Genomic DNA, 12,343 nt, shown 5'->3' with positions numbered 1-12,343 from the left:
CCCCCACCCCCACCCCCCTGGAGATAGCTTGGATCAAAGTGAAGTTGGTAGAGAATTATCTGGATAGTCAAGGATTCTGTGTGTTAATAGAAAATTTCTGGTTTTCAGCAAACCTCCAAGGAACTGGGAAATTTTGGAACTATTCTGTAATTCTCTGTTTTCCTCATTGGTCATATTTGATTTTTATCTTCTTGGGTCCTTAATTTTTTTCCTTTAAAAATTTGAGGCTTTTATGTAGCAGAGAGAATGATTGTGCAAATTTGTTGTACTGGTGACTCTTGAGTGCTCAGGTAACCTGAACCTGACCTTCCCTAGAGCAGTGTAGAGAGTGCTCTTCAGTTTGCAGTCAGCAGGCTCGATCCTGTGTTGAGATTTTAGGAAACTGATCTGTGAGCTCTTTGGGAGCTGGGCACACACAAATGGGAGGCTCGTTAAGGAGCTGTGTCTCTGCCCTGGAAGGCTCCCTGTCCAACCTGAAGGTCAGTCTCCCACCTCTGCTTTCCATTGGGTTTGAAGTGATTCTGGCCCTGGCTGTACAATGGAGTTTGTGTGTTTTTGTTTTTTTAAATCTGCAAAATCCATTCACAGGTTGGGAGAGAACTTGGTGGAATGAAACACATTTGGAGAGAAATTGAGACCTGTCAGGAACAGGTGTATTTTTCTTTAAGCTTCCATCGGAATCTTGGTTTGTCCTCTGATATAACAGTTAAGGTGTAGATTGGGTGTAGGTTGTTTGGGTCCCTCTGTAGACAGCAACCTGGGGTGAAGACAATTGGTAGGGAAAGCACTGGAAAAGAGGTGTGGTTTGGCAGAAGAGGTTTCAGAGGGTGCCTGCATTTACTAGGTATTCAGCATAATGGCAGGTGACAGGACTGTTAGCCTTGGTCTGAAACAGTGTCGTGCCCCCCTTCACACACACACCATGCTGGATCCAAACAACCAACGGCATGTGCTGTGTGTCAGGGAGAGGCCTTCCTGAGCTGAGAATGTCCATGTGGGGTGCTGTTAGGAGATGGGACTAAGCAGACCTCTGTAAGGATCCCTCCATTACAGACACTGAACCTGCTGTTTACTGCTGGCCTAAGGACTGGCCTGCCATATGAGGCACTTTGGTAGGCCCAGTCTTAATCCATTGGCTAGTTCTTTGCAAGGCCACAGTAATTAGAGGGTGTAGTGAGAGCAACAGCTGAAGAGCTCAGACTGAGAGAGCCAGGCTGTGTTGTCTTGCTTCCCTTGTGTTCTACCCGCTGAGTGCCCTGTGCCCTGCTGTAGTAGGACAAGCAAAGCAAAAGGAACCCTCCCAAGAGACTTTGATATGGAAGGCTGAGGCGATTTGGCCCTCTTAGAGGGAAAGCCCTGGGCACAGGAGACCGGAGAAGGGTGTGGCTTTTTTCTCTCCTCTCCTCTTCCGGCCCAGTCTCAGGCCTACCAGAAGCAGAAAAAGCAGCTGAACTGGAGGAGCTGCAGCCAGAAAAGAAGCTGCCCAACTCTCTGCACCCATTCCTCTGTGTGGGAGGCATGGGGGAAGTGGGAGGAAAGACAGACACTAAGCAGCTTTCCCAATCGCCATGCTCTGAACTGGCTGCCCTTGGTGACAAAATGTTGAGGGACTTGGGAGATCATGTGGAGAGATTCCTTACCACCACCCCCCACCACCACCCCAGGGTGTGTGGCCAAGTGTTTCCTTTGCTGTCAGAGCCAAGCTCGCCCCGGGAACCATCGTCTGGAAGGCAGAAGGTGAGACTCGGTACAGACAAACATTCTCTTTATTGAGCTACACATGAATTTCCATTAGAGAAGTAGGCTGGCAGTGTCAGGTGTCACAGAGACCCCACCGATGGGAATAGAAAGGCTTACAAAGACCCGCGGGCTTTTGATTTATATTATTTTTTTTTTACTTTTCTCCTTTTTTCAAGTTTTTTTTTCTGTATTTTTAATTTTTGTGTTTTGTCTTTTTGCCTCCTTTATTGAAATGGCTGTGACTGGTCTTCAGCAAATATTGTCTTAAAAGTGAAACTGTGAACATGTCTGGGATTAGATACTAGTCAAGTAGAAATGACATAGGACTGATCATGAAAACTGGCTTTAATGTAAACACTACATTCCATCTTAATTTTTTTTTGTTTTTCTTCCATCTTGTGGTATTTAAAAACTTTTATTTATTCATTTATTTATTTATTTTTTTGTTCTTTTTTATCTGCAGCACAAACATCCCAACATGAGAGAGAGCGAACACAGGTCACTGGAACAGAGGAGAGGAAAGGTAGAGAGGGGGACACACATGAGGGACGGGCTTCTGCCCAAGGCTGGAGGCTGTGGTATTAAAGGAAAAAAACCAAACCAAAACCACACAACCCAATTCCCCAGATACCAGTAGGACTGGTCAGGTATTTGATGGGAAGGACAAAAAAAAAAAAAAAAAAAAAAAAAAAAAAAAAAAAAAACGTAGTAACACAAAGGGAGTGTAGGAAGGGGCAAGGTTGCTTGCTTATTTATATAGGGCTGGGTTTCTATAGATGATGGGTGTTCTCTGTGGCAGCTACCCGCCAGAGCTGTGCTTTTTCTATGCGGACTTGGAGTGTGTGTATTTGGAGTTGCGTGGGTGGGCAGAGCAGAGCTGCCACTGCCTGGTGGCATATGAGGTGCTAGGACAGCCAACAGGCGCAGGGGGGTGGGGGAGTAACAGCGACCGGCTGCCTTCTGAAAAGCCTGGCCTGGTTTTTTCCCACCAGCACAGAAGCCCTGGGAGGTGCCAGGCCCAGCACTGCTGCTGTGTGCCGGCCCCAATCGGAGCTGGGATGGAGAGGGTGTGGGTGCTGATGTGTTTGGTTTTTTTTATTTCAAAATAAAAGGAAATATGGATGAAATGATGAGTTTTCCATTTTTCTTTTTTAAAGCTACAAAGCACATGAGAAATGTTCTTTTAAAATCCTTTCAAGTTCTAAATGTAAAGACTCAACTAAAACCGGATTCTACAGCATTCTACAGAAATACACAGCCGTCAGTCACTCTGGGGTCGTAGGTTAGACAGGGGCTTGGTACAGAAAGGCTGTGTGTCTTACAAAGGCCAAAGGTCATGCTACCAGGAGATCAACATCAACAGCAAAGAGTCCATGAAGCAGTCTGTAGAGAGAGAGATAGGGCCAGTCTGACCATTTTCTTTGACTTTAAAAACCAATCAACCAACAAACCCTAGAACATTTTAACTAATGCCAGGGGTAGGGCAAAGTAGGGTACCCTTAGTAGGGAAGCCTGCCTCTGCCTTGGACCCTGCTTCTGGCCCCGCCTGCCAGTCCAGCCCTCCCCCAACCACTTACATCTTGTCCACGAGCCCTCTTTGAGGGAATCTGGCTTTAACTCTGTTAGGTGGGTTTGGCTTGTGTGTTTCCTCCCCTCAGCTATTTGAAAAAGCAGACCAGGTCTCCCATCTCTCTAATTTTTCTCTGTTCCCATAAATAAAGAAAACTCAGGAGACAGTGGATTGATCGGAGCAATGATTCTTCTAGATTCTTGAAATAAACCACCACCACCACCCAAAAGAGAAGGGTCTTTAGAGTTTTTCTGTTGTGGCTGTAGGGTAGGGGGATGTTTAGAATGTTGACCATTTCTGAAAGGGTCTTGGAATTTGAGCAGGGGCAGGGAAGAGCTGAGCAGGCAGCCTCTTACTGCCCTACTGGTAGGATGTAGAGTGGGGCAGGCTGGATGAACAGAACCAGGCCTCCTGCCTGCCCTGCTCATAGAGTGGGTCTTGGAAAGTAAAACCCTGGGGCTGTCCAGAGGATTCCCAACCCAGGCTCCCACCATGCCTTGTGTGAGTGTGTGCACACACGTGTGCACCCAGGTACCATCATACTGTGTGTGTGTGTGTGTGCACGCACGTGTGCATGCCCATGTGCTGTCCCAGGAAAACTGGTGAGCTAGGGATGGTGGTCAGTTCTGTCTGTAGCTCTTCCGAGTATTAACTAAAAACATTTTTCTAATATATATTTGTGTATAGATAATGTTTTTGTTATGCCTCTTTAAAGTTTATTTACCAACTTGCACTGGTTAGTGGTGTGTGTGTGTGTGTGTGTGTGTGTGTGTGTGTGTGTGTGTGTTTGTGTGTGTGTGTGTGTGTGTGTGTGTACGCAAGCTGTTCTGTGAGTGCTGGAATCATTACCAAATAGGTTGCTATACAGGACAAGAGGTCAGTACAAGCCGCAGCCCCGGAGATTGTTGGCAATGATGATGTCGGTGACAGCGTCGAATACCACCTGGATATTATTCGTGTCTGTGGCACAAGTCATGTGACAATAGATTTCTTTGTTAGGTGAGCGGTTTTTGCTTTCAAACTGTGTTTGGATGTAGGCAGCTGCATCTTCATAGGTGTTGGAGCCTGTAGGAAGATAGAGAGGAACAGGCGAGAGGCCCTAGTGAGCTGAGGGTGAACAGGGGAGGGGAGTGGTCAAGAGGCAGATGGGGGTGGTGGGGGATGGGGTGAGACAGAAATAGTACCACACTCAAAAAAAAAAAAAAAAAAAACATGAAAGGCCTGGCATTGCCTGCCTGGCTTCTGCCTCCTCAGGCTTTTACTTACTGTTTGTTTAGATGTGCATGATAGCTCTGGGAAGAGCAAGCCGCAGATGATCTCATTTACTCTAGATAGCAAATCTAGATGGCCTAAAGTTGAAATCTAAAGCAACTCCATGACTCTGGGTTTTTGTTGTTTTTAAATTTTCCTTTCTGTGCACAGGTGTTTGCCTGTATGTGTATCTGTGCAGCACACATGTGCGTACACCTGCAGCAGTCAGAAGAGGGTTTCAGCTCCCCCGGAACTGGAGTTAGACAGTTGTGAGCTGCTGTGTGGATGCTGGAACCCAAGCCCAGGTTCTCTGGAAGAGTAGTGGGTGTTATGAACCACCTCCACAGCCCACTGGAGTCTTTTCTAAGTTTTCTTTCTGTTTTTCTGAGTGTATGTGCATCTGTGTGAGCGTAAGCAAACACAGGTGCAGGTGTCCACGGACACCAGAAGAGGGCTTTGGGTCCCCTGGAGATGGAATTATAGGTAGTTTTGAGCACCCGGTGTGTGCTAGGGACTGAACTTGGATCCTTTGGAGGAGCAGGAAACACTTTTAATCAGTCACTGAGTCATCTCCATCTCCAGCCCTGCAATTCTAACAAACCTATAAATGAAGCCTGAGGAGGAGTGCCACCAAAAGGGTCTTGTGTACTTTAGGTGTGGTGGGCACCAGGCCGGCCTGTGCTCTATGTGCAGTAGCACCTTCTGAGAGGCCCCTCCGTGGGCTGCGCCATCACTGAGCAGTCTCAGTTCTCAGGTGAGAGGCTGCAAGGATATCCTCATACAAGACATCCACTGGGCTCCATCAGTGCCCCAACAATTCCTTAGGTGCTCCTTTGACTCTGGCAGGCTGGGTGGCAATGGCAGGGCTCATCTGTGGGTGATACAAGGACTTTTCCAACTAACTACAGTCTAAGAAAGTGTGGATATGCCCCTTAGTCACCTTTTATTGAATACCATACAATATGGACCATGACAAAAGTTTGGAAAAGCCCAGAACATGGAAGACGCCCCATTTCCCTCAGTCTGTTAGGATGTGGCCTAGTACAGGAACAATGCGATGGCATTCTGAGAGAGTGGGAGCACAGGATCATTGGTCAGGGGTGTGGGCCACTGGAGGCACTGACTGGCAAGGACTTTCCAGCTGGAACAAAACATAGCTCCAGGCTGGAGTTTCAGGCTAGTGGTGAGCCAATGTGAAGGCTGAGGGGTCAGGGTTAGCCTCCTCCACTCACCATCACAGAGCTATTGAGAACAGAAGGTCATTCAGTGCTGAGCGACTATAAAGCCTTCTGAGACCAGAGAGAGGCAGAAGCTCCCCTGTCAAGGAGCTTTCTGGCTGGAAAGCTCCAAGATGAGCAGGTGGACTTCCAGATGGAGGGGTTGCCTCACTGTGCCCCATCTGCTGAACTGAGTGTTTCTACACAGTCCCACTGCTGCCTGGAACACACTGGCCCACCTAGTCTCTCAGACAGCCACCTCCTAACCCTCCTCCTACTTGTTCAATGTTCTCATAACCACGGTGGCATGACATTTGTGACTGATTATTATCCTTTATGCTGTTTGAACTGAGGACAGCCAGCAGCTATCCCCAACAGTGTGACTGGCCACATTCCTAATGAGCCTAAAGACAGGACCTGAGACCGTCACCTCCTTACATAGCCACAATTTTATGGATTTGGGATATTCTTGTTGAAACTAAAGAATTAGAGAGCTGTGCCTACCAGCATGGCCTTTTGGTATGCTTTGGCACTTGCTCTGCCTACAGAAGGCACTTGCTTCCCTCAGACTTCACTCTCAGTACTGATAGCAACGACCTGTAGTTAGTAAAACTGGTACCAAACACCAGTCTCTCTCCCTCTAGCCACCCTGAGGTACCATCATGGTCTGCTATGGCTCCCAGATAAAAATGGGGTGCTGCAGATTAAGTAGCTGACTCCCTCTGTACCTTGCAATTTGCAAGCACCACAGTGCGTCTCGGTATAAGCTGGTGGTCCTCTCCTTCACACAGCTATTTTTGGTGGTGAAGAAGCTTGGAGAGACTGTCATCCCCCGTGCTACAGTTTAGGATCACTTTGGCTGGTTTGGGGGACCTGCAAGGCCTAGGACCTGAGTCCAGTACTACAGACCAATTCCAGGGCTATGTCAGTGAGTTCTAAGTCCATGTGACATGTGATCATACCTGAAGGATGGGGTACATTGCTGCCTTTGCCTGTCCTCAATTTTGCCCCAAGGGGACCTGAAAACTGTTCAGTCTCTAGAGGGCTGGGATGGGCTCTGGCATTGAGTCAACTCTGCCTTTAGCCTTCCCCTCCTGTACCTGTTTGGAAAGAGCTTTGTTGGTATGAGGCAGAGGACGGTCTGTGATCCATTCCCCTGAGGACCAAACAAAGTGGGGGAAAAGATCCCCAAAAGACAGAAGAGAAACAGGCAGGTGTGGAGGAAGCTTGCAATACATGGAGTAGTTTGATCTGGGGGAAGAAAGCAGCTGTCACGGGGTTGGGTGAAGGTTAGGGAGCTGGCACGATGGGAAAGATGTAGTGCGTTCCAAGCAAACTGATGGTAGAGTGCAGGTTCCTCCAGTCTGCCTTTGCCTCTCACAAGGAGGTGGCTGTGCTGGGCCAGGGTGAGAAGAGATACCTCATGAGAATTTGGTAGGCTTTTAGGAATGCCTAAGTCTTGAGACGTCAGGGAAGAAAGCAAAGAACACCAGTGGTCCCTGATTCCTAAATCATTCACTATGACACCTGTGGCTTTGGAAAGGCCACTGCCAACTCAGGGACATGTTCACAGCTGGTCATGTCTCGGTGCTTCTCCAATAAGCTGACAGAATCTTGCACTGGCCCTTGCTTTCTAGCTGGCCTGCACAGCCTGTCCTTGGAGCCCACAGACTGTGGGATTCCATTTGGTGTCTCTGGTGGGGGGTGTGGGTGGGGGATCCAGGTTCACAACCAGGAATGGGGTTTTCTCTAGTACAGGGCCATGGTGACACCCACCTGGGTATTCAGGGAAGCAGATGGTCAAGGGTGACTTCTTAATCTTCTCGCCAAAGAGGTCTTTCTTGTTGAGGAAGAGAATGATGGAGGTATCGATGAAAAACTTGTTGTTACAGATGGAGTCGAAGAGCATGAGAGACTCGTGCATGCGGTTCTGCAGCCCCGATGTGGAGGGGAGAGCAAGACAGAGAGAGACACACACAGAGACAGGGAAGAGAAGAGAGTTAGGTGTAGAGACACTGGGCTGTTCAGCACCCAGGAGGCCCTGGGCTCCAGGCTCCTCCATGAGATCAGTGTGTAAAGCCTACAATTGGGAACACATCACAGAGCATCTGATGCTAGCATGGCAAGCACCCACCATTCTGGGCCAACGGGAGAGTGATCTGGGAACCTGCTGTGGTTCCCCGGATGAGGCTGAGGTTAGGAGACCCAGCATCAGAATGGCAGAGCCCCCAGCCATATGATAGTTTCCCTAGAATGTGTGTAGCACAGCGCTGGACTGCAGTCAGGGAGGTGGGATTTCTGTCTGGACCCTTCTTCTTTGGCCCAGTCAGGCCTCTCTCATGGGGTAACAGGTGGGAGGGTACATGCCAGGAAGATGATGGAGGGACTGCTACTAGCATCCTTGAGGGTGGCTACTCAAGGAGTGTGCAGGGCCATTTTCAGGGATCGGGGCAAGGGATGTCTCCTTGGGCTGGGCCTAAACCATCTATACAACCAGACCTACAAGACCTACAACCCAGACATGAATTACTACCTTATACACAGAAATCTGTTCAGTAAATGGCTGAATGCAATGGGCACCCAGGATAAAGCCCGAGTTTCAGGAGAATGGCCTCTTGCCCTGGGTAAAGGGCAATTGTAGAAGCCAAGCACATTCACCTATTTGTTGCTGTAGGTGAGCCTGTTGCTGTCAGTGGGTCTCTCTGCACAGAGAGGTGTGGGAAGAGATGCCTCTCTTAAAGTGCCCCAAAGTGTTCTAGCTTTGGGGAGCTCATCACCTGGGTCTGAACTCTGAGCCATTTACATTAGATTTCTAGCAAGTTAACAGGAGGGCAGAGGATAATTCTGGTTTGATGCAGCTCATGGACCTGAGACAACGAGTGGGAGCTGGGCTAACTGCAGGCCTAGTGGCCACGCTGCCTTCCTGCTCTTGAGACAGCAGCATGCTCAGCACTCTACCTGCCTAATGCCATTTAGCCTCACCAACCTGTAGGGAGCAATAAGATGATAAAATTGTGACCCTAAAGAGCAAAGAGTAGTCCTGGGAGGTGAGGCTCAGGTGGTAGAGTGCATGCTACAGTGCCCCTTGTATCTATAGTGAATTCCTGCCCTCTGATTCCGCTAAGCAAATCCAGCGACCTTCATTCTTACTCTCCAATAAAGCCTCCCCGTCCTTAGCACAGGACTTACTTGCCTGTGCCATCTTGGTGGAATGTATTCACCGAGGTAGCACCATGTGGACCTACGTTCAGGACCTAGCACCATGACACTGGCAACCAACGTGAGTCTAGTATAGAAGCTCTGAGACCCCAAGGAGACAACAGGAAAAGGCATTCCATCCTATGCCGGGGCGCCATGTCCTCTGGCTGTCACTGCAAAACCTCAGCCAGAAGCAAGCTCTCATTCTCAAGTCCACTGCAAGTTGTCCCAAGAGCTAGCAAGTCTCCAGATGGTGGTGGACACAGAGGAAAATCACAGAGGGGTCACCAGAGTTGTCCAAGCTAAGGTTAGGGACCAATTGCTATGGACAGGGATGGATATTCTCAAGGGTCCCTAAAGCTTAGGTTTGGAGGACTCAAGAGCAGTTCACCAAGGCTGCTGGACCCCTGTCTGCTGAATCTCGGCCCACTGTTCCCTACCCCCACACTGCAGTCTACTCACAGGCCAGTAGTATGGCGACCACATGCATTAACAAGGTCTGAGGTCCTGGGAGCAACACAGATGAGCAGAGGTTCTGGGGTCAGAGGTGTACGCAGACCTGCATGCAGCAGGCCTGGACAGAACTCTGGGAGGGCAGAGAGAAGGGAGCTGCTGGTGGGGGAGCGCCGGTACCGAGACCCTCTCCATGCTCAGCCTGACAGTCCCCCCTCAGGAGTCCATTGCCAATTTCCCCAGAGCGCAGCTTGTACTCTCGGGAGGAAAGATACCAAGTACATGCATATCGGACACCACCAATTGAGAAAAGAGAAGTCAGGGATCACAGATGGCCAACAACCCCCTGCCCACCACTGCCTTCACACTGCACGGAGCCACTGGAGCCCTCCTGAGGCTCAATTCCTCCCTGTCCTCTACCTGCCCAGGTGGCAGCAGAGCTGAGAACAGCAGGAAGCCATGTCACCATGACCAGCACCCAGCACCAGAGCATGCACCACGGTCCTAGGTATCAAGACACCAGGTGCTAGGGGCCTGGGAAGCAGCTCAGCACAGGACACACACACCTTCTGCCTCACAGCCAGCCTGGAGTGAGCAGGGTGGCCAGTGGCCACCTGTGCCTGCTCTGCTAGGCTACCCACAGTCCCGAAACTGGGGAGAATACAAGAACCTGTCATGTGGGTTTATCTGGCAGAAGCTCTTCGGCACCGACACAACACATCACACTCATGCTAGAAAGAGCTGGCACTTTTTATTAATGGTGGGTGACTAATAAATACATTATGGCAGCCAATAAATTATTACAATAACTAGGTATTTATTAAACCAACAAGTCACTCTCTTACAAAATTACAGTTAATGAGGGTAGGTGATGGCAATGGGCCAGGAGGGGGGACACTGCACCTAAGAAGGCTCTGCTAAGGGGAACATGGGGTGCCCAGCCTCTGGCCTGGGACTAGAAGGTGCACATAGGCCACAGGGGTCAAGTCAGAAGTCAGGGAGAAGACCAAGAAGTGGAAGGCTGCTTCCCCTGTGCAGGGCAGGCAGCTGTGGCTGGCGCAGGAAGCTAACGTAGGGAGGAGGAGTAGGCCAGGAGCTGCTAGGAAGGGCACTGTTTCTGCTGGTGGCATTTTGGCCTGGGGAAGGGAAGAAAGCTGCCCTTCACAGGGTTCCCTGCTCCCACTAGTGGGCCCAGGACTTTGGATAGGACCCATTATTTCTGCTTCTCTTGCATCTGCTTCCTCCTTACATGGCTGTCATCTGACATGGGGGAGTGTCTGTAAGCCCAGAACAGTCTCCAAGCAGGTGTGCTCAAGGCTCTTCTTACTGAAGGGTGGGCTGTGGGAGGCTGTTTACATGCCCGGCCCTGTCCATTTGGATGCTGGGCCGTTCTTTCTCTAGCTGATCGGATCAACAGCCTGGAAGGTTGCTCACCTCTGGTTGTTCAGACTTAATCTCTGGTGACAGGGGCTGGAGCTCCCTGGGAGACGTGGGGCTGCACCTGGAGCTCAGCAGGGGGCTCAGAGAAAAGCAGTGGCAGCTAGAAGACACTCTGTGCCCGCAGAATCTCAGAAGAGGGTGGCAGCCTACTGGGCAGGGAGGGAGGATCTGGAGGCTTCATGAGTCTCTCCTGGGTGTGGCCGGTCCCTTGTCAAGAGGCTGGGTTGGACGGAGAAGGGAGAGAAACCTGCCCCCAGGGCACTGGCTGCAGCATGTAGCATGTGGGAATCATGGGTGCATCTGTTGCAGAGGTGCTTTCTGCAGCAGGCAAGGACTGGGCAATGTCAACCTTCCCTGTGGGAGCCTGTGGATAGCCAGGTTATGAGGAGGACACTCGGTAATATCCAGTGCAGCCTACACAGGTCAGGTGCCTTCAGTTCCTAACAGGAGGTGTGGGCCTGACCTGGGAGGCTGAGTCAATGGAGGGCTTTTGCCTGGTCCAAGAGGATCCAAAGAGACAGGGACCAGGATCTAGGGGCTCTACATAAGGGATCACGGGAGGCTGAAGGCCAGAGCTGCTGGTGAGTGGCTCAGACAGGGAGGTTTCTATCTTCCTCACCAAAATAGAGTTCAACAGCACCCACCACAACTCAGACCAGAGACTTGGGGGCTCCACCCATGCTTAGAGGGAAGATTCTTGGAATGGTCACTGGGACAGGGCACATGACTTGCCCACAGGCATCTAGGCAACAGGCATGGTTCCACGAATGTGGTGAAGGCACTCATCCTGGAAACTGGCTCCTGGCCTGCTGAGTTGAACCGTTTAGGAACTGTAGGATGGCCACTGACATGGCCTCCACAGATGTGAGACAGTCCCCTGGTCTGGTCACTTACAACACTTCTCCCATACCCAAAGCCACGGCGGAGCCAAGTCTCATCTATCATGCACATCTGCCCTCCCCCCAGCCCCCAACACGGCACACAGATGGCAGACAGGATAGTTTTCCCTATGGACTATGCTCTTGAGGGCTTCCAGTAGATTTGATGCCTAAGACCCCCCTCCCTCAGATGGGAGGGCTGAGCGCGGTACACGACACGAGGCAGAACACAGGAGGTCCGACAGGAGCAGGCCCTGGTCTGCTGAGGGCTCTGGACACTGTGCGGCAGTGACTTGAAGGGTTTACTTGGGGAGTGGGAGCTGTAAGGTTAGTTATAGGAACGGTGACTTCTACCTCCCTGCAAACGGTCTTAAAAGATGGAGCTTGGCCAACATCCCTTGACCGCAGATGCTTGTAAATTTGGGGTTAGTCTGGGGACACAGGGAACCATACACAGTGGGTGATGCTGAGGAGTAACTGCTGTATCTTCAGTGTGGGGCCAATGACTTAGGCAGCCTTAGCCAGCACATCAGGTCACTGAGACTGGGGGCTCTAGGAGTCTGTTCACCACCACTTCCCAGTATCTGGCACAAAGC

At 50.4% G+C, this 12,343-nt stretch overlaps 1 protein-coding gene across 1 annotated transcript in view; it reads right to left on the bottom strand.

Annotated features, from left to right (window-relative positions):
* Positions 1 to 4,189: 4,189 nt before the first annotated feature.
* Positions 4,190 to 12,343, bottom strand: part of Gnao1 (G protein subunit alpha o1) — a 158,037-nt gene continuing 149,883 nt past the window's right edge. Inside the window, 2 exon segments of the mRNA NM_001244055.1 lie at positions 4,190 to 4,375; positions 7,555 to 7,708. Of these exon segments, the coding sequence (NP_001230984.1) occupies positions 4,190 to 4,375; positions 7,555 to 7,708 (340 nt within the window).

This window comes from Cricetulus griseus, chromosome 3, assembly GCF_003668045.3.
Source record: "Cricetulus griseus strain 17A/GY chromosome 3, alternate assembly CriGri-PICRH-1.0, whole genome shotgun sequence".
In the NCBI taxonomy this organism is placed as follows: domain Eukaryota; kingdom Metazoa; phylum Chordata; class Mammalia; order Rodentia; family Cricetidae; genus Cricetulus; species Cricetulus griseus.
The sequence above is the reverse complement of the archived record's forward strand: the minus strand, read 5'-3'. Positions and strand labels throughout refer to the sequence as shown.